This window comes from Gopherus evgoodei, unplaced genomic scaffold (assembly GCF_007399415.2).
Source record: "Gopherus evgoodei ecotype Sinaloan lineage unplaced genomic scaffold, rGopEvg1_v1.p scaffold_45_arrow_ctg1, whole genome shotgun sequence".
NCBI classification, from domain to species: Eukaryota; Metazoa; Chordata; order Testudines; family Testudinidae; genus Gopherus; species Gopherus evgoodei.
The window spans coordinates 939,598-962,724 of NW_022060066.1; the positions used below are offsets into that span (position 1 = coordinate 939,598).

Consider the following 23,127-nt stretch of genomic DNA (forward strand, 5'->3'; position numbering starts at 1 on the left):
TCCTTTGGTAGGCTATGGAATAGTCTCCAGATGAAATCATCCATTGACTGCCATACTTGTGCACTAGCGAGAAGACATAACTGCCTTCAGATGTCTGCTCAAAACTGGCTCCACACCAATTTGGTACCTTATTAATGCAACACTTTTGAGCCTCCATAACAAGGTCTTCTCATCCCTGAGCTGGGACAGATCCCAATAGACGCACACAGGTGCTCTCATAATTACCCCAAACCCATCAGTTAAAATGCTAGTTCTTCCTGGAAAGCATTAGAGAACTTACCATAAAAAGAAAAGTTGCAGATCAGGGTAACACTGAATCTTCTGAAAGGACCAAAGATCCTGAACCACTGGAATTGATCTAATATATATGAGGTATTTTTCTGTGTTCTCTCTGCCTACTGTTTTTTCATTCATGTTGTATCAGACCACCTCCCTGGTTAAACGGATTCAGCCACCAAGCTCTTCTATAATCCTGGGCTCTTGTCCCTTCTTCAGTTAAAAGTCTCTTTGGGAAAAGTTCACTTTTTAGGTTAAAGGTGGTAAATGACATTCTGGTTATGGCGAGAAGCCTTTCTGAAGAAGTACCTTATAACGTGACCTGATTAGCCTAATCTCCTTTGGAAACTGATTCTACAATCAGATATACTGAACGGAGCTTGACCCAGATCTTAGGCTAGTGTAGCTCTGAATACCTCCATCAGCTGAAGAGATGAACCATAATCTTCATGAGTTTCTCTCTGGGATATCTGACCTGCCTTGGCTCAGAGGACCACAAATGCCTTCTTTGTTCATAGAGTGAGATACATTCTCTAAAAGTAGCTGCAACTGACCCATTGATAATTCTTCACAGTACAGTAGCCAGTCTTAAATATTTTATTCTTCTGTGGAACACACCTAATAAGAGAGACAGGTTTTGCCATAAAATTGCATGAGATGTTCTGAAAATTTTGAGTGTAATCAAAAAAGGGGAATTTTTATCAGAGTTGGGAGTATTTCTTCAGAACTCTAGGGCTAATAATATGGCACACTGTAGTAAGGATATCTTTTTGTGCAGGCAATGTGGAATAATGGGAAGAGCAGTGAATGAGTAGTTAGGTGACCTGGAATCAGTTCTACAGACCAGAAGTACTTTGAGATCTTTAGAAGAAATGTGCTATGCAAGTGAGAAGCATTGTTATTATTATCACTAGGGTCAAAAATATTAATTCCCTTCCCCTATCTTAATTTAAATTATGGACAAAATAAATTGTAGTTGGAATTACAAATGTATATAATGGCTTTTCTTTCACCCTAAATTATGTTGTGTAATGTTAATTAAATAAAACCTATGTCCCAGAGGAAGTGGGGTGTGTGACACCCTTCTTTGCCACTGTCATATAATTAGGATATATTTTGTACAAAGTATGCCTTGTGATGAATCATTCTAAAAGTCTTGATCTGCTAGACATTAATATATCATTGGATTGTATGTGCTATCGTCACATGTGAAGATATGAATTTTGGCTATGTATGTGTTACTGAAATGTGAGGTTGAAAACACCCAAGTAGCCTTTCAGGGACAACAGTAAAAAGACCAGACAATGTTAATGGCTTATTGAGAAAATGCACACAAGCACGATTACTCCAGAAAATTCGTGTAGTAGAAAGAAAGAGCTTGAAGCATGGGGGTCTGGGGTAAGGCGTAAGGCTTGAACCAAAGTCAATGCAAGTTACTTTATGAGCAACAGTAAGGCCCTGTTAAAAGCAGATGCTTACCTGAAAGCCAGTATCCAGTACACAAATTATGCACTAGTGCTGCTAGCATTGCTAAAACAATGAATATGCAAATACATTCCAGCAAGCCAACAGAAGAACATCCCAATGTAGCACATAATAAAATGGTTTGACAAAAGTAATGAATGGTGATATTTTGTCTGAAACATCAGGAGGAAAGTACAAGGGAAGGTAACAAACATGTCATGAAATGTGTACAGTGGTACTGTCGAAGTTAGAATCAGGACTCACAATTTGTCAGACCACTCTGTTTTATTAGCGCAGCGCTCCGCCAATAACACCCAGATAATGTGAGTGGCCATGCAAGACCCAAACAGTTTTATTTATACAGATAAAAGAGCGGGAATTAGACAAAGGGACAAAGAAAGCAAAACAGTAAAATTTACCTGGGGCACAGCATGCATATCCTACTTTTTTACTAACTCTTATCCATCTAAGGCTAATACTTCACCAATTGCCCTTAAACGGTGCAATTGTTCTATGTTAATGTCTGTACTCCTGACACCTGGACTGCAGCATTCCAACAGTTTTGCTTAAAGGTACAGACAGCATTTCTTTAATCCTTTCTATTTTCACAATATAATTTATTCTACTTTCACAGTATGTAAGAAGTTTATCCTAGGTTGTTTGCTTCAGTCTATAGATGTTGGAATACCTCTCCTTACCCCGTTGTCCATCCTAGGGGGCTGTGGAAAGTCCTGCCACTGACTGAGCTGCGTCCATTGTCACATGCATACATGTCTTAGTATCCTCGTAGAGTCTGCCAGGTGCTATTACTGTGCTTTATAAACAATAAACCTGGCCAGGTGCCTTCTCTACTTACCCAAGTCTTGTGGTCATTGGGGAGTTTGATTGAGGTTTGCTGTGCCAACTATCTGTGTAGAGCTGGGACAGCACAAAAAGAACACACATGCAGAGCCAAACATCTGATAACGTTGGTGACCCCGACGTGCTCCCGCTCTTGGTTATAGCACCTGGAAGACTCTATGAGGTGTGAGTTTGTCTAAAGTGTCTGGGAAAAATCTCAGCTTGGTTGCCACAAGTGTGTATGGTACTCATTGAGGGAGAGGTGGATCGGGTGTTAAAACCATATACTGGCCAGATATTGACCAAGGCAGGACAGTACTTGTGTCTGGTGTCCTAGGCTGGGAGGCTGGTGGTTAGAGAGGCTGTGTGTAACTGCAGCTGGGTGTATCCCTACCTGTGTGAATGCTGGTGAAAGTACAAGCTTGGAGGGCTTTTCAGCTTCTTACAGCAGCTCAGTGTGAGAGGGAGCCCAGACTGGTGGGTCAGAGGGCTCAGTGGAACCCCAATTCCAGGTGGCACCCCGAGGGGGGACCCGTTAGAGGGTGATGCATACTTTATTTGTTTATTTATCCCTATATGTAGGGAAACTCAAACCATTTTGGACCATGTTGAAATGACACATGGAGAATTTCATTCTCCAGTGATAGTGTGTTTCTTGTGGGGTCTCGCAGGGATTAGTTCTTGGCCCTACACTCTTTAACATCTTTATCAATAATCTTGTGAATAAAACATAAATTATCACTGATCAAGTTTGCAGATGACACAAAAGTTGGGGGAGTGGTAAATAATGAAGAGGACAGGTCACTGATACAGAATGATCTGGATAACTTGGTAAACTGGGGACAATCAAACAATATGGCTAAATATTAACATATACATCTAGGAACAAAGAATGTCAGCCATAGTTACAAGATGAGAGACTCTATCATGGGAAGCAGTGACTGTGAAAAAGATTTGGGAATCATGGTGAATAATCCTCTGAAAATGAGCTAATGGGATTCTGAGAATTATTCCCTGCATAAATGGGAATATTGAGTAGGAATAGAGAAACAATTTTCCTTCTGTATTTGGCACTGATGCAACCATTGCTGTATTAATTCCTGATGCTCACAGTTTAAGAAGGATGATGATAAATTGGAGAGGTTTCAGAGAAGAGACACAACAATTAAATGGTAAGAAAACCTGCCTTATAGTGATAGACTCAAGGAACTCAATCTGTTTATCTTAAGAAAGAGAAGGTTAAGGGGTGACTTGAATACAGTCTATAAGCATGTACACAGAAAAAGATATTTAATGGGCTATTCAATCTAAGAGGGAAAAGTATAGCATGATTCAATGGCCAGAAGTTGAAGCTAGAGAAATTCAGACTGTAAATAAGGGATATATATTTTTTTTAACAATGAGAGTAATCAATCATTGGAACAATTTTCTAAGTGCTGGGGTGGATTCTCCGCTACTGACAATTTTAAAATTAAGATTAGATTTTTTTCTAAAAAAAATATGTTCTAGGAATGATTTTGGGGAAGTTCTATGGCCTGTGCTGTAAAAGATCAAACTAAAAGATCAGAATAATTATTTGTGGCCTTAGAATCTTGGAATCTATGATGGGCATAATACAAAAAGAGAGAGAGACCAAGAGACCCTCAGTTTGTCCTCTTTCCACAATGGTAACTTCATTTAAAATCTTTCAGATCAGTAACATTTACCTTATATTTCACCATTATTATTATTATTATTTATTATTTCATATTCTTCTTACTCCTTCTCCAATTCTAAACACAGTGAAGGATGGATGCCAGAAACCAGAGTGCTGTTGCTGAATTCATCCTCTTAGGGTTCAATAGCCTATGAAGATGGCAGGACTTTCTTTTCTTTACCTTCTTCCTCCTTGCTTATGCTTTGACTATAATGGCCAATGCCACCATCATAGCCATGGTGTGGAAGGATAACCGCCTTCACACACCCATGTACTTCTTCCTGAGCAACTTCTCATTCATGGAGATCTGGTACACCACAGTCATTGTGCCCAAGATGCTGTCCAGCTTCATGGTGGAGAGGAGCATCATATCTGTGTCAGGCTGCATCTTCCAATTCTATGTCTTCTTCTGCTTGGGAACCACCGAGTGCTTGTTCCTGGGTGTGATGACTTATGATCGCTACATTGCCATCTGCTACCTGCTGCGCTACAGGACTCTGATGAACAAAAAGGTCTGCACCCAGCTGGCTGTTGGCTCTTGGGTGAGTGGTTTCATTGGCCATTTGCCCCTCACCATCTCTACCACTCAGTTCTTCTTCTGCGGCCCCAACAAGATCAACCACTTCTTCTGCGACCTGGCACCAGTGCTGAACCTCTCATGCACAGACACCTCAGTCAGCGAGATGATATTCTTCACCTTCGCTTGGGTCATCATCCTCTGCTCCTTCCTGCTCACTATGGTGTCCTATTGCTACATCATCTCCACCATCTGCAGGATGCCCTAGACCATTGGCAGACAGCGGGCCTTTTCCACTTGCGCCTCCCATCTCATCGTGGTCACCATTTTCTACAGCACTGTCACCTTCATGTATGTCTGGCCCACAGTGCGCTACACTTTCCAGGTAGACAAGGTAGTCTCTGTCTTCTATTGTGTAGTCACCTCGCTCCTCAACCTTGTCATCGACAACCTGAGGAACAAGGAAGTGAAGGAGGCGCTGAGGAGAGTGCTGTGCAGCAGAAGAAGGCTGAATTGGAAGAACATTGGACTCATTGACTGGGATAGTTAAGTGAAAAGGAGGGGGATTGTGGATGACTTCAATGTTAGCCTCTCCTATCCACCAAGGCCAACGGTATAAATGATGATGGAAGCTATTGGTCAGCAATTGATACTAGGGTGCTATTCCCATTTCTGCACTGCAGTTAGAGAAAGAAATACTTGTGTGGGGGAAGTCAGGCCTTCTGTGTTCTTATCAAGGTTCCTTCCCCACTCTGAACTTTAGGGTACAGATGTGGGGACCTGCATGGACACTTCTAAGCTTGATTACTAGCTTACATCTGGTATCTCTGCCACCATCCAGAATTTTCAGTGTCTGGATCACTCCCTTTCCTCTCAAAACCTTCCCCTCCATGAGTAGCCTTGAGAGACTCCTTCACCAATTCCGTGGTGAGTCCAGATCCAATCCCCGGATCTTAAAACAAGGAGAAATTAACCATCCCCCGTCCTTTCTCCCACCAACTCCTGGTGGATCCAGATCCAACCCCCTTGGATCTAAAAACAAGGAAAAAACAATCAGGTATTAAGAAAAAGGCTTTTAATTAAAGAAAAGAAAGGTAAAAGAAAACTCTCTGGGAGAGATTAGCATACCAGTTACTCTCACAGACAACAGGTTCAAAACACAGAGGATGTTCCCCTGAGCACAAATTTAGTTACACAAAGAAAAAAATACCCAAATACCCAATTTTTGATGATTTCCTTAATGGTACCAAGACAAGTTACAAAGAAAATAAACATAAACCTTTTTATCCCTTTCTAAAACTTACTAATCTGATAAGAGAGGCTGGTTCCTTGATCTTTTTCACTCAGGCTGAAAACTGAAACTCTAAACAAAGGAAAGACTTCCCTCCTTCCTTTTGAAACATCTTGTTCCCCCATTGGTTCCTCTGGTCAGGTGTTAGCTAGGCTAGGTGAACTTTTTAACCCTTTACAGGTAAAAGAGGCATTAACCTTTAACCATCTGTTTATGACAGTTCTATTCTCAGATCTTGGAGAATTGTGAGGTTTAATGGTTAGACTGGAAGGCGGGGGGCAGGGAGTCAGGACTCTGGGTTTTATCCTTGGCTCTTTCAGAGGAGTGTGGTCTAGTGATCTAGTGGGTTAAAGCAGGTGAGGGATGGGATTTAGGACTCCTGGGCTGTACACCTGACTATGGGAGAGGAGTGTGTCATGTTAGCAGAGGCTCAGATTCAGGATTCATGGAGTCTATTACTTGCTGTGCTCCTGACCCCCTGTGTGATATGAGGCAAGGTAACAGGCCTTACTCACCATTGTGAAACACACCTTTTTGGAAGAAAATAAGTCTGTTAAGTGGTTTATTGGCTGAGCAAAGTGAGGCCCTAAACTCAACCTGATGGTATTCCTCTGTTTTTCTGCAAAATGGTAATGTTTGAATGCCCAGATCAGCATTTTCATGGATTGTTCTAGGCACCAGTGGGCAGAACCCTATTGATTTTGGGGAAACCAGAGGAGGGAATTGGGGACAGAGAGTGCCCCTGACATATGGTTAACAGGGCCAAATTTTCACAGGTATTTAAATTCCTACAGATGCAGATAGGTGCCTAGTGGGATTTTCAAACATTCCTAAGCGGGTGAGGTTCCTAACTCTCATTCAGATCACACCAACTCCCTCTCTGTACTCCATACCCAAGCATACAAACAAACACACATACACCCACACACATCTCAAGTACCTAAACACCCACATAACTCTGTGTCAGATATCCCAGCATCCCTAACACTCCACAGATATCCAACACACACCTCCAGCCACCACCCCCACACACATCCAAACCTGAATGAGTAAACACATACCCAACAGCTACATTCCCACATATTAACATTGCGAAGCTTCCACACACCTCAACTCTCCCTCACAGCCCCAGCACCCCGACATAACTTGAGCCAACATATACCTGTACCCCTTATGCACACACATATAGTCACCTCATATATATAATCACGCCATCCCCTATCAAAAGCACCTCATGCCCCATTTGTAACCCCATCCCTTGAAGCTACACCCACACACTGGACACTCACATCTTCAGATGCTACACACTAGCCCAACAAAGACCCTAACCTCACACACAAAGATGTCCCACTCCACTTTGAAATTCACAACCCGCACTAAGAAGTTCATCTCCCAACATATTCCAACCCCACATATATCTCACCACATTCTCTTTCTCTCACACACACACAAACACGCCCACGCGTACACACACACTCTTCAGCAATACTCCATCTTACACTTCTCAACACACTGAACCTTCTCCACAGATATCCATTGTACATACCCCACATCTCATTCTCCATAACACCTCCAAACAAACTTTGCGCACACATCCTCACTGACAAATGAACATCTATCCCAAAAAACTCTCTCCCACACTTTTAAGCCCTACACACAAATATGTTCATACTCATTACATATTTTTATCCCACAAATGGTACTTTAGTTTATTTTGTTAAATTTTCCCTCCTTGTAATTTTGATGATAATTAACAATAGAGCGGGAAAGAGGTGTGTGTGTGTGTGTGTGTGTGTGTGTGTTGGACAGCCAGAGAAATAACCAAATGAGGAAAACAGCTTCTTGAACAAAGCTTGTACCTCGCTAGATTATGTTTTAGGATTTTTGGTGTGTGTTTTCACTTTTATTTGCTTTGAATCATCTCTACTTTTAATAGGTTTTACTGGACATCTCTTAACCTATGTCCTTTTGTTAATAAATTTGTTTTATTTTTACAATAAACTGTCTCAGTGCTCAGGTTTCAGAGTAACAGCCAAGTTAGTTTCAGTGCTGTGTTTGCAGGAAAGCATGTATTTACCCCAGCTAAGTTAATAACCTATAGTGTTGTTTTTCTCTTTAAAGGAGGAAACAAACTTTATTATTTCTCTGAATGTTGCAGGAGAGGGCTGGATACTTCAGGGCACATAGTTTGGGGAAAAGTCAGGACTGAGAGTGTGTTGGGGTCACCTTGTGAGAAGCCACCAAGGCTGGTGGAGACTAGAGAATGTGACTAGAGTGTTGCTAGCAGGCTTCCAGAGTCACAGTTGCTGGGATGCACAGACATGCGGGGTGTGACCTGAATACTTGTCTGCAGCCTGCTGTTCTGTGCACTGCTTTCCCTGGGTTACTCTTCTGTTGTTCCCAAGAGCCAGTGTTAACTGCACCAGTGTAGCTGGCTGATTCAGCAGACCTCAACATTAATCATAAAGAAAGATCACAGGCTCAGTTTGGTGATGAAAGGTCAGCCAGGTTTATTGTCATCAAAGCACAATATCAGTAACCTGCATACCAAGCTACAGGTTCACTAGCACATGTTTGCCCATCACATAGTGTTCTCCCCATGATCAATACAAAGTTGCCCTTCCTATAACTCTACTTTCACTGAGGAAAGGATGCAATCAGGGGACCATGCGGTTTTTCTGCATACACAAGGGATGCAGGATGGAAACTGTTCTATCATGTCTGTGCACACTTTGTGTCTGATATAGTGAGGTCATGTACCCTGAAGTTAAGTAATATTGATAAGCTATTGTCAATTCATTTAGAACTTTCCTTTTATGCATTGAGACAAACAAGTTAAGTATTACACTCCAGATGTTATTAGTTACCATACTTGTACCTTGTACCCGATAGGCTAAACAAAATATCCTCTTCCATTATCTTGTCATTCCTCCTTATCTTACAGGAGGTCTGTGTTTTCCTGTACCATCCTCCTAGGAATGCTAGTGGTTCCTGTTCTAGCGAGGCATTCTCTGGTTCACCACCTACTTCGGTTCATATAATAGCCATGCCTTGACCTCCAGTAAGTTCTAAACTGGCTGCTGGTGCCCAGAGAAGAGAATCACAACAACAGAGCAATTAAGGCACACATGTTAACAGGGCAGGTGGTGAAACAGCTTCTCACTAGTCCGGATTGCACTCCAGGATGTGACAGATTGGTCTGCACAGAGGTCACTGAGAGCAGGGTGTGAAGAGGACAGCCTACCATGCCCAAATACAAACATAATGAGGTCATGGAAGCCCCCTTCAGTTACTCCCAGTTGCCCCCCTCCTGCATCCTTTGTGCTGTTTCCTGGGCAAAACGGTCACCTGACTTCCACATCTCTCTTCGTTCTCCAACTCCTCTGGCTGGTTCTTGCAGGGTGGGCCCAGGCCATCAGTTGCCGGGATACAGAGTTTCTGGCCATTGCCTGGGTCCAGGGAAATAGATGACAGTCACACCTACTCTCTAAAGATCTCTGCAACCATCACACAATCTTGTCCTACCACCTAGATATTTGTGCAATGCACAGAGGAAACTGAGGCACACACTAAGTTCATAAAAAAAATGAGAAAATTTCCACTTCATCACAGACAGGGCTAAGTGCTTTGTGGCAAGAAGAGCGTAGAATTGCAATGAAACCATTGAGCTGGGGTGCATGACTTCCGCAGAGGCAGGGAATTGGTGTGCAATGCAGGTGTCCAGAAGAGAGGGGACTGGGCACTCAAGTGTGACAAAGTGGGATGTATAAATTGCTAGTTTGCACTGGGACAGAGTGGCACGTGTGGAACTCAAAGTGGAGAGCTTGTGTTGTCTAAAGCTGGTGTTTGGGGAGGGTTTACCCTGCTGGGTACAAGCCTGTCCCATGCTGTAAGAAGGTAGTAGTGATTAAATCTGGATGCCTTGAATAACCTGAATAGTGACACAGCTATGCTCTCCCTCCCTGATTTCCCCAAACCATCCCTGCACCACTGCACACACTTGCAGTGACATGGCACTGTCCTCTGTACAAGAGATTATTAGCAGTGGTTGACATTCATCTGCAAAAAAAAAAAAATCTGTCTCATAAAAGGGGTTTTGTTGGAATCAACATTTTTGATTGGAAAAATCACTTTTTCTGCATGGACAATCTTAATTTTTCCTTAGAAAATGTCAAAATAAAATAAAGTTTTAATTTCATTTGGAGTCAGTATTTTTATTTCTTCCATTTCAAATGTGAGAGAGTGTATCATAAACAGATGGTTAAGGGTTGCTGTCTCTTTTACCTGTAAAGGGTTAGGAAGCTCAGTGAACGTGGCTGACACCTGACCAGAGGACCAATGGGGGGACAAGATATTTTCAAATCTTGGTGGAGGGAAGTCTTTGTTTGTGCTTTTTGTTTTGCTTGTTGTTCGCTCTTGGGGCTAAGAGGGACCAGATGTAGACCCAGGTTTTCTCCAATCTTTCTAAATCAATCTCTCATGTTTCAAAATAGTAAGTAATAACCAGGAAATGTGGATTAGTCTTATGTTTGTTTTCTTAACTTGTAAATGTGTCTTTTTGCTGGAAGGATTTTTACCTCTGTTTGCTGTAACTTTGAATCTCAGGCTGGGGCGGGGGGGAAGTCCCTCTAGTCTATATGAATCTGAATACCCTGTAAAGCATTTTCCATCCTGATTTTACATAGATAATTTTCACCTTTTCTTTCTTTAATTAAAAGCTTTCTTTTTAAGAACCTGAATGATTTTTCCTTGTTTTAGAATCCAAGGCATTGAGTCTAAAATCACCAGGGATTGGTGGGGGAAAAAGGAGAGGGGAAGGTTAATTCCTCTTTGTTTTAAGATCCAAGGAGTTTGGATCAGTGTGAAGCTTCCCAAGGCAACTCAGGGAGGGGAAAGTCTGCGGGGGAAAGTAGGGGGGATGGTTTATTTCTTTTTGTTTTAAGACCCAAGGGGTTTGGGTCTTGGGTTCCCCAGGGAAGGTTTTGGGGGAACAGAGGGTGTGCCAGACACAGACTTCTGGCTGATGGCAGCATACCAGATTTAAGCTAGTAATTAAGCTTAAAAGTGATCATGCAGGTCCCCACTTCTTGAACCCTAAAGTTCAAAGTGGGGAAAAAACCTTGACAGTGCTGTATTTTTTTCACACTTTTTCACATTCTCAACGCCCAATTCTACAGTTGAAAAAATGGGGTAAAATCATAGAATCATAGGATTAGAAGGCATCTTGAGAGGTCACCTAATCCAGTCCCCTTCACTCATGGAAGGACTAAGTATTATCTAGATGTCAATGACTCCTCAGTTAATGCCCCAAAACTGCTGTCAGGTCTCCTCTCTCAATGCAATATCATCTCATTCAATGAGTGCCTGCTCCAGATATTCTTCTTTCACTCAATCGGTGCTGCAACAATGTTTTGTCTTGTGATTATGGCAGTGGATAGGTATGTGGCCATCTATAAACCACTGCACTACTTGACTATCATGAACCAGGGTGTGTGTGGGGGGGCTGGTGACAAGGGCATGGCTAGGTGGATTTGCTCACTCTATTGTATAGATTGAACTGATACTCCAGTTACCATTCTGTGGTCCTAATGTCCTAGACAATTTCTATTGTGATGTCCCTCAAGTCATCAAACTGGCCTGCACCAATACTTACTTGATCGAAATACTGATGGTCTCCAATGGTGGGCTGCTCCCCATCATAGTCTTCATCATTCTACTCACTTCGTACACTGTCATCTTAGTCAAGATAAAGACACATATCACAGAAGGAAATCCTAAGGCTTTGACCACCTGTGGAGCCCAGGTCATCGTTGTGAGCTTAATTTTCATTCCAGGCATTGTTGTCTATGCTCAGTCCTTCAAGAAACTCCAAATGGGCAAGATGGTCTCAATCCTGTACACTCTAGTCATCCCCATGCTAAACCTGATGATCTACATGCTGAGAAACACTGAGATAAAAAAGACCATTATCGGAGACTGATGAATAGAATGCTAATGCCAGAAAAAAAAAGACATGATTTATTTTTCAAGGGTCATTGCTACTAGAAACCAGATCTCAATATGTCATGCAGGGGATATATATACCTGTCATGTGAAAAGAGATCAAATGCTGCTCAGTCATGAAGAACTGTGTCAGAGCCAAGGGCCTGAATCATCAATGAGGTCGCTGGGGCCAGCTGGTGTAAATCAGCCTAGCTGCCTGAGCTTAGAAAGCAAGATCCCTAGCCAGTGTAAATGTTCATAGGTCTATTGCAGTCAATAAGCAAAATCCCCAGCTGTTTTAAATAAATGCATCTCCATTGGAGTCAATGGACCAGAATCCCAGGTGGTGTAAATCAGCAAAGTACCATAGGCTATGTGGGCCAGATCCATAGCTAATGAAATTTTACATCACTCCCTGAAAGTCTTCCATCAGCTGAGGATCTGAGTCTGATAATTTTTGCTAAAATTCTATGAATAATTTTAGAAATAGGAAAAAAAAATCAGAGAAACAAAAGTTTTTTCAGGAAAATCTTTTAAAGGAAGAATATTTTATGTATCATAAGTAATTTTCTAAATACCATAATATTATTATAGAATGTTCCAAATTAGCAATATGGATAATATATTATATGGTTATTCTTTTCTCCTTATACACAGTTGTTGAATATTAGTTTCTCATCTAATTAGTAAGCAGTGTGATTTAATAAAATCCATTCTTTACTTTCACAGATAATTAGAGTTAATTCTTTTATACAACATTTCTAGTTCTATTTTTGTACATAAAGTTTAAAGTAGAATTCTCTTTGGTTGCCTTTTCCATTAATCCTGACATCAAATACATAAAAATATATTTATAAACAGAACTAGTCAATCCTTTTTTTTTTAATAGAAACTTATTTAACAGTAGCTTTTTACCAAAAGTTGGAAATAATAAAAACATTTGGGATCTAAGTGTGGTGACACATTTATCCAGATAACTGTATTCAAATATCATCAGACAAAAAGGGCAGATATACAAGCCAGCATCCCTGCACACACACTCATTTCAGTTTCCTATCTTCTACGCACACACACTGAGGAAGGCATATTTCCTCCAGCAAAGACACATACACACACACACACAGACATTCCACCCTCTCCTCCAGTTCTCAATTGTGTTCTGAGTACATTGTCAAATGGGAATTTTTATAGTATGACCTAGAGGTAATGCAAAATGCTGTGTGTGCTCCCCCTGCTTCATTGGAGTCTGAGCCCCCAGAAGGAAAAGTCCTCATATCCCATTGCCCATCCCCCTGACCAGTCAGTCCCTGCAGAGTGCGGATAGAGCAGAACCCCCTACTGCTCCCCCAGCAGGGTCCTCTTCAGAGCCTGCTTCATCTCCTTGCTCCTCAGGCTGTAGATCAGCGGGTTGAGCAGGGGGGTCCCCACTGTGTAGAAGAGAGTCACCACCTTCCCACTGGCCCCCGAGGCTGCCGGGTTGACATAATTGACCATGCCAGAGCCGTAGAACAGGCCCACGACAGCCAGGTGTGAGGAGCAGGTGGAGAAGGCCTTGTGCCGCCCAGCCCCAGCTGGCAGCCTCAGCACAGCCCTGATGACTAGCCCATAGGATGCCAGGATGAAGAGGATGGTGGCGAAGATTACAAGTGAGCTCAGGGCATAGCAGGAATGTTCAGCCTGGGGAGCTGGGGTGCAGGAGGCAGCCAGCAATAGGGCTGGGTCACAGACAAAATGATCCAGGGTGTTGGTGCAACAGAAGGAGAGTTGGGAGATTAGGGTGACAGGCACTATGAACCACAGGAAGCCGATAAGCCAGCAGGAGGAGGCCAGCACCCAGCAGCTGTGTGGGGACATGAGGACGGGGTAGCACAGTGGGTGGCAGATGGCCAGGTATCTATCCAAGGCCATGGCAGCGAGGAAGAGGCACTTGGTAGCCCCCATGGCCAAGAAGAAATAGAACTGCATAAAGCAGGCAGGAAAGGAGATGGGGAAGCCGAGGGACACCAGGTCAGAGAGCATCTTTGGCACCGTGGTTGTGACGTAGGAGATCTCCAGCCAGGAGAAGTTCCCTAGCAGGATGTACATGGGCAAGCATTGGAGGTGGGAGTCCCGCAGCACGGTCCACACAATGCACAGGTTGCCTGCCAGTGCCCCAGTGTAGGCAGAAGAGAGAAGGGGACAGAGGAAAGTGCAGATCTCCCAGTCCATGGAGGTGAAACCCAGCACGATGAACTTGGTCACTGGGATGGTGTCGTTAGCCGGATGTATCAGGGGACCCTAGAGATGAAAGGACACAATCAAGAGGATTCACAGGTTCTACCCAGAGCGCTGGGAGGGGAGAGGGGTGTCATAAACAGATAGCTAAGGGTTAATGTCTCTTTCACCTGAAGCACCTGACCAGAGGACCAATCAGGAAACCGGATTTTTTCAACTTTGGGTGGAGGGAATTTTGTGTCCGAGGTCTTTGTTTTCTGTCTGCCTGCTTTCTCTGAGCTTTGGAGAAGTAGTTCTGTTTTCTAATCTTCTGTTTCTAAGTGTAAGGACAAAGAGATCAGATAGTAAGTTATATGGTTTCTTTTCTTTGGTATTTGCATGAATATAAGTGCTGGAGTGCTTTGATTTGTATTCTTTTTGAATAAGGCTGTTTATTCAATATTCTTTTAAGCAATTGACCCTGTATTCGTCATCTTAATACAGAGAGACCATTTGTATTTTTTCTTTCTTTTTTATATAAAGCTTTCTTTTAAGACCTGTTGGAGTTTTTCTTTACTTCAGGGAAATTGAGTCTGTACTCACCAGGGAATTGGTGGGAGGAAGAAATCAGGGGAGATCGGTGTGTGTTAAATTGGCTAGCCTGATTTTGCATTCCCTCTGGGGGAATAGGAAAGTCCTTTTTGTTTCCAGGACCAGGAACGGAGAGGGGGAGTCACTCTGTTTGGATTCACAGAGCTTGTGTCTGTGTATCTCTCCAGGAGCACCTGGAGGGGGGAAGGGAAAAAGGATTATTTCCCTTTGTTGTGAGACTCAAGGGATTTGGGTCTTGGGGTCCCCAGGGAAGGTTTTTCAGGGGGACCAGAGTGCCCCAAAACACTCTAATTTTTTGGGTGGTGGCAGCAAGTACCAGGTCCAAGCTGGTAACTAAGCTTGGAGGTTTTCATGCTAACCCCCATATTTTGGACGCTAAGGTCCAAATCTGGGACTAAGGTTATGACATGGGGGTAGCGGTGGGATATAGACAGAATCCAGAAGCCAGTAGGAATATTATATTTTTCTTTTCTCTGCTAAGGGCTTTTTAGCACAGAGAAAAAGTTTGGTTTTAAAAGGGAACCAGAGAGAATTTTTTTTTCTCTGCTCTCTCTGGCAGTTTGTGGCTTGCATGTTAAGCAAGAAGCCATTACCAGACTGTTAAGAGTCTTTTGTCACACAATAGCACTCCCATTGAGAGTCATACCAGCACTATATAAATGCAAATAAAGTGGTTTTTCAGGTTTACGTAACATTGAAGATTAGCTAAAGGCACTGTTGCTAGGCAGACTTCAGGAGGCAATAGAGAACCTGCAGTTTGGAAGATAAACACCGGAGGGCACCCCAACACAAGAAAACAGGAACCATGTCTACCAAGACAAAAATGGGGGCTGAAGAACAAATCAGAGAAGCTGAACACAGGCGACAGCTGGAAATAAAACAAAAAGAGATGGAGATGAAAGAAAGAGAAGAACAGATCAGACAGGCAGCCTACCAAAGAGAACAGGCAGCCAAAGAGGCAGCACACAAAAGAAAACTAGAAGAAGAAGAGGTGGCCTACCGAAGGAAACAAGCAGAAGAAGAGTTGGCCCACCGCCGAGAAATGGAAAAACAACAAAAAGAAGATGAAGAGAAGGAAAAACAGAGAAAGCATGAACTGGACTTGGCAAAAGCTGGGCTGCATGTGCCAGCCAACCCTAACAACCGGCGCCAATTATTGCTCCACAGCACAGGAAATTTCCCACCTACAAGGCAGGTGATGACACCGAGGCCTTCTTGGAAAATTTTGAAAGAGCCTGTCTTGGGTACAGCATCCCCAAAGACCAGTACATGGTAGAATTAAGGCCACAACTCAGTGGACCTTTAGCAGAGGTGGCAGCTGAAATGCCTAAGCAGCAAATGAATGACTATAAACTTTTTCAAACCAAGGCCAGATACAGGATGGGGATAACCCCAGATCATGCCCGTCGGCGCTTCAGAACCCAAAAGTGGAAACCAGAGGTGTCATTTCCCAAACACGCCTACTACATTGCAAAAAACTATGAGGCCTGGATAACAGGAAACAACATTCAAACCTTGGAAGAACTGCACCTCCTCATACAAATGGAGCAGTTCTTGGATGGTGTTCCTGAAGACATCACACGGTACATACAAGATGCAAAACCCAAAGATCTCGCTGAGGCGGGGGAGATTGGAGCCAAATGGATGGAACTGGCAGAAAGCAAGAAAGCTACTGTCAAGGGGAACGATTACCCCAGGGGGCACACAGACCATAAACCCTACAACCGAGGACAGCCAAAGACCCCACATACCACCCAAGTAAAGCCACAGATACCCTACCCTTCCACCTCACCAGTCTCCAGTAACTCACCTCGGCCCAGTGACCCATCAGATGGAAGATGCTTTAAGTGTAATGAACTGGGACATATCAAGGACAACTGTCCCAAGAACACCATGCGAGTGCAATTCATTATACCACCATCACACCAAAGATCCCCAGGCCCGGATGCCTCTCAAATACCCTTGGAGTGAAGGGAAAATTTGAGAGTGGGCGGAAAGAAGGTTACTGCGTGGAGAGACACGGGGGCACAAGTGTCAGCTATCCACCAATCCTTCGTAGACCCCAAATTCATCAACCCAAAGGCCAAAGTTACAATTTACCCCTTCATGTCACAAGCTGTAGACTTGCCTACAGCTCAACTGCCTGTCCAGTACAAAGGCTGGTCAGGAATGTGGACTTTTGCAGTCTATGACAATTATCCTATCCCCATGTTACTGGGGGAAGACTTGGCCAACCAGGTGAGGCGAGCCAAGAGAGTGGGAATGGTTACACGTAGCCAAACCAGGCAAGCTTCCAGACCCATTCCTGTTCCTGAGCCGTCCACAGAGGCCCCGTCTGTGTTACCAGAGACCCAGACAGAGGTAGTGGACCCGGATTCCATGCCTACCACTGAAACAGCCACAGCATCTCCAGTCCCAGGCCCGGAACTGGAACAGCAACCAGCACCAGCAAGTGCAACCCCATCTTCAAACTCAACGCCAGAGGGCGCCAGCGAGCCAGAACTGGCAGAAGCAAAAGACAGCCATACCCAAAAGGCTCAGCCAGAGCCTGAAATACCCTCAGGTGCACCAGCGGAGAGCGGTTCACCAGCAACGGAAACAACCCCATCACCTCCATCGCTTCCAGAGGGACCAAGCCCAAGTCCACAGTCTGAGGAAGAACTGGTGACCCCAGCCTCAAGGGAACAGTTCCAGGCTGAGCAGGAAGCAGATGACAGCCTTCAGAAAGCGTGGGCGGCGGCATGGAGCGCCCCACCGCCTCTCAGCTCTTCTAATCAATCCCGGTTTGTTATAGACCAAGGACTTTTATACAAGGAAATTCTTTCTGGTGGACACCGGGAAGAATGGCAGCCGCAAAAACAGATGGTGGTTCCAACTAAGTACCGGGGGAAGCTCTTAAGCTTAGCCCATGATCATCCCAGTGGCCATGCTGGGGTGAACAGAACCAAGGACCGGTTGGGGAAGTCCTTCCACTGGGAGGGGATGAGCAAGGATGTTGCCAAGTATGTCCGGTCTTGTGAGGTATGCCAAAGAGTGGGTAAGCCTCAAGACCAGGTCAAGGCCCCTTTCCAGCCACTCCCCATAATTGAGGTCCCATTTCAGCGAGTAGCTGTGGATATTCTGGGCCCTTTCCCAAAAAAGACGCCCAGAGAAAAGCAGTACGTACTAACTTTAGTGGACTTTGCTACCCGATGGCCGGAAGCAGTAGCTCTAGGCAACACCAGGGCTAACACTGTGTGCCTGGCCCTAACAGACATCTTTGCCAGGGTAGGTTGGCCCTCCGACATCCTTACAGATTCAGGGTCTAATTTCCTGGCAGGAACCATGAAAAAACTGTGGGAAACTCATGGGGTGAATCACTTGGTTGCCACCCCGTACCACCATCAAACCAATGGCCTGGTGGAAAGGTTCAATGGAACTCTGGGGGCCATGATACGAAAATTCATCAACGAATTCTCCAATAATTGGGACCTAGTGTTGCAGCAGTTGCTGTTTGCCTACAGGGCTGTACCACATCCCAGTTTAGGGTTTTCACCATTTGAACTTGTGTATGGTCACGAGGTTAAGGGGCCATTACAGTTGGTGAAGCAGCAATGGGAGGGGTTTACGCCTTCTCCAGGAACTAACATTCTGGACTTTGTAAGCAACCTACAAAGCACCCTCCGACACTCTTTAGCCCTTGCTAGAGAGAACCTAAAGGATGCTCAGGAAGAGCAAAAGGCCTGGTATGACAGACATGCCAGAGAACGTTCTTTCAGGGTAGGAGACCAGGTTATGGTCTTGAAGGCGCAACAGGCCCATAAGATGGAAGCATCATGGGAAGGGCCATTCACGGTCCAAGAGCGCCTGGGAACTGTAAACTACCTCATAGCATTTCCCAATTCCTCACTAAAGCCTAAAGTGTACCATGTTAATTCTCTCAAGCCTTTCTATTCCAGAGATTTACAGGTTTGTCAGTTTACAGTTCAGGGAGATGATGCTGAGTGGCCTGACGGTGTCTACTACGACGGAAAAAAAGACGGTGGCGTGGAAGAGGTGAACCTCTCAACCACCCTGGAACGTCTGCAGCGGCGACAAATCAAGGAGCTGTGCACTAGCTTAGCCCCATTGTTCTCAGCAACCCCAGGATGGACTGAACGGGCATACCACTCCATTGATACAGGTAATGCTCACCCAATCAGAACCCCACCCTACCGGGTGTCTCCTCATGCCCAAGCTGCTATAGAACGGGAGATCCAGAACATGCTACAGATGGGTATAATCCGCTCATCTACCAGTGCATGGGCATCTCCAGTGGTTCTGGTACCCAAACCAGATGGGAAAATACACTTTTGCGTGCACTACCGTAAGCTAAATGCGGTAACTCGTCCGGACAACTATCCAATGCCACGCACCGATGAGGGGGCCCTAGAGATGAAAGGACACAATCAAGAGGATTCACAGGTTCTACCCAGAGCGCTGGGAGGGGAGAGGGGTCTAGTGGTTACAGTAGTAGGAACTAGCACACACACAATCACAATCACTTTCTCTCTCTCTCCTGCATATCATATTTCAGATTTTGCCTGGGATCTGACACTGATGCTGGGTTTTTCTGCCTTTGGAAACCCTACGTACTAGATAAAGATCCTGCACTGAGGTATTGAATCAGCTGTCCTACCTGGCCAATGAACTCTTGCTCCTGCTTCCGTAGCTTGATCAGCTCCTATGGACCTGTCTAGGATCACAAACCCCATCTGTGCTGGTCAAACCAGTGGATGATGTCACAGAAGCAGAATGAGCTGATTTAATGTCCCCTCCTCCCTATTCTTCAAGACTAACATGGAATTGACTGGGCTGGGGCTGCACATTTGGGCACCTAAATCCACTTGAGTGTCTGGCCCTAAATCCCTTTGGTAAATGGGACTGGAATCCTAAACCAGTAAAGCACCTTGGGCAAATGTACCCCAAACCTTCCCCCTGTCAAGCTAATGAGTGGCACAGAACTGAAGAGAGAGGACATTTAAAATTTCCTTACCTTGAGTTTGGACAGCTCCAAGGATGACATTAATCATGGATTGGCCCAAAAGGCTCTGCTGAAGGAAAATCTAGATCAAATATATAAAAATCTGTATGAATGTATCCATATGATTAAACTCTACAAATTATTGTTGCACTTGAAATGAATGTATAGAGCCAAATGAGAATTATATTATTTATGGTTTATATTAGTGTTTATTTAAAAGAAAGTCTCTGCCCCAAGCATTTTACACATTATATTTTCCAAAATAAATTAAACTGGTAAATTAAGAGTTACAGTTTATATTAATTTTGTGACTTAGACTGTCAAATTAAAAACAGCATGCTATATTAATTCAAAAATTTGATTAAAATGAAAAATATTCAGAATTTTGATTAAAATAAATAACTACCTAAGATTTCAATTCCTATATTAATTTTATACAAATATATGTTACTCATAGACTCATAGACTTTAGAGTCAGAAGGGACCAATATGATCATCTAGTCTGACCTCCTGCACAAAGAAAGCCACAGAACTCTACCCATCCACTTTATAACAAACCCCTGACCTATGTCCGAGTTATTGAAGTCTTCAAATTGTGGTTTGAAGACCTCAAGCTGCAGAGAATCCACCAGCAAGTGACCCATGCCCCACGCTGCAGAGAAGGCGAAAAACCTCCAGGGCCTCTACCAATCTGCCCCGGAGGAAAATTCCTTCCCGACCCCAAATATGGTGATCAGCTAAACCCTGAGCATGTGGGCAAGACTCACCAGCCAGCACTCAAGAAAAAATTCTGTGCAGTAACTCAGATCTCATCCCATCCAACTTCCCATCACAGACCACTGGGCATACTTATCTGCTGATAATCAAAGATCAATTGCCAAAATTAAGCTATCCCATCATACCATCCCTTCCATAAACTTATCAAGCTTAGTCTTAAAGCCAGATATGTCTTTTGCCCCCACTACTCCCCTTGGGAGACTGTTCCAGAACTTCACTCCTCTAATGGTAAGAAACCTTCGTCTAATTTCAAGTCTAAACTTCCTAGTGTCCAGTTTATACCCATTTGTTCTTGTGTCTACATTGGTACTAGGCTTAAATAATTCCTCTCCCTCCCTAATATTAATCCCTCTGATATATTTATAAAGAGCAAGCATATCCCCCCTCAGCCTTCTTTTGGTTAGGCTAAACAAGCCAAGCTCTTTGAGTCGCCTTTCATAAGGCAGGTTTTCCATTCCTCGGATCATCCTAGTAGCCCTTCTCTGAACCTGTTCCAGTTTGAATTCATCCTTCTTAAACATGGGAGACCAGAACTGCACACAGTATTCCAGATGAGGTCTCACCAGTGCCTTATATAACGGTACTAACACCTCTTTATCTTTGCTGGAAATACCTCGCCTGATGCATCCTAAAACCGCATTAGCTTTTTTAACGGCCATATCACATTGGCTGCTCATAGTCATCCTGTGATCAACCAATACTCCAAGGTCCTTCTCCTCCTCTGTTGCTTCCAACTGATGTGTCTTCAATGTATATCTAAAATTCTTATTATTAATCCCTAAGTGCATGACCTTGCACTTTTCACTATTAAATTTCATCCTATTACTATTACTCCAGTTTACAAAGTCATCCAGATCTTCCTGTATAATATCCTGGTCCTTCTCTATTAGCAATACCCCCCAGCTTTGTGTCATCCACAAACTTTATTAGCACATTCCTGCTTTTTGTGCCAAGGTCAGTAATAAAAAGGTTAAATAAGGTTGGTCCCAAAACCGATCCTTGAGGTACTCCACTAGTAACCTCCTTCCAGCCTGACAGTTCACCCTTCAGTACGACCCGTTTGAGTCTCCCCTTTAACCAGTTCCTTATCCACCTTTCAGTTTTCATATTGATACCCATCTTTTCCAATTTAACTAATATTTCCCCATGTGGAACCGTGTCAAATGCCTTACTGAAATCGAAGTAAATTAGAGCTACTGCATTTCCTTTGTCTAAATAATCTGTCATCTTCTCAAAGAAGGAGATCAGGTTGGTTTGGCATGATCTACCTTTAGTAAAACCATGTTGTAATTTGTCCCAATTACCATTGACCTCAATGTCCTTAACTACTTTCTCCTTCAAAATTTTTTCCAAGACCTTACATGTTACAGATGTCAAACTAACAGGCCTATAGTTACTCGGATCACCTTTTTTCCCTTTCTTAAAGATAGGAACTATGTTAGCAATTCTCCAGTCATACGGTACAACCCCTGAGTTTACGGATTCATTAAAAATTCTTGCTAACGGGCTTGCAATTTCATGCGCCAGTTCCTTTAATATTCTTGGATGAAGATTGTTATCAATTTCTACTTTCTATTTAAATAACAAATGATTACTCATTAATAGTAAGTCCATATATTATTGTTTTCCAGATTCATTTCACATGTTAAATTAATATTTATATACTATGTTAATTTCTAGATTTTTGATTAAAATCTTACAGTAATAAGTATATATTGTGTTGATTTCCACATTTGTTAAACATGTTGCATTAATAATTATATTGGATAAGAATTCCTATTATCATTAACATATTTAATAATGATATATTCTTATTTTCATTAAAATAGTAAATTAAGAATTATGCATTACTTTTGTCTAGATTAGATTAAATATTACATTAGTAAGTATATTTGTACTATTTTCCAGATGTTATAAAAATTGTACTAATGATAAATGGTACTTCCCAGACATGGTTATAATTTTAAGCTAATATGTATATAAATGTCTAGTTTTTATGAAAGAAACTCCAAAAACTGAAAACTACATATGTTTTTAGATTTGATTAAAATATTACATTTATAGTTCTGATTTTTTTAACTCCAGAGCCGACTAAAATATTGAGTTGATAATTCTGTATAGGACAAATTTCCAGAATTGGTTGAAATATTGGGTTATGAACACTATATTATGCTAATTCCCAGGTTAAAGTCAAATATTAAAGCGGTAAATATGTATTTTATTAATTCATAGATTAGATTGGTAAAATTAAAATAGAAAGCCTGGAAATATTAAATCAGTAAATATATTTTTATGTATTTCCAAATTTGATGTAAAAAATCCTGTGTCAATTCTGGGATCCGGACAAACCCAGAGAAGTATCTGCTCTGATTATCTCAGAACAGAGAATATACAACAGATCAGAATATCACTGAAAGGGGGTTTACAAAAAGGAATTGTATTTTGTTTTTTTCTTACTACTTTAGGAAAGAGAGGGA

The 23,127-nt window shown here is 42.9% G+C and overlaps 2 protein-coding genes and 1 pseudogene across 2 annotated transcripts; 2 read left to right on the plus strand and 1 right to left on the minus strand.

Annotated features, from left to right (window-relative positions):
- Positions 1–4,488: 4,488 nt before the first annotated feature.
- On the plus strand, positions 4,489–5,061 carry LOC115642753 (olfactory receptor 6F1-like). The gene has a single exon (XM_030546465.1). It carries the CDS (start codon positions 4,489–4,491, stop codon positions 5,059–5,061), a length of 573 nt encoding a protein of 190 aa, XP_030402325.1.
- An 81-nt stretch (positions 5,062–5,142) lies between these two features.
- On the plus strand, positions 5,143–12,064 carry LOC115642754 (annotated as a pseudogene).
- A 1,337-nt stretch (positions 12,065–13,401) lies between these two features.
- LOC115642755 (olfactory receptor 11H12-like) lies at positions 13,402–19,915 on the minus strand. The gene is made up of 2 exons (XM_030546466.1): positions 19,886–19,915; positions 13,402–14,343 (listed from the first exon to the last, which is right to left on the minus strand). The coding sequence occupies exons 1-2, from the start codon at positions 19,913–19,915 to the stop codon at positions 13,402–13,404; spliced, it is 972 nt and encodes a 323-aa protein (XP_030402326.1).
- Positions 19,916–23,127: the final 3,212 nt, after the last annotated feature.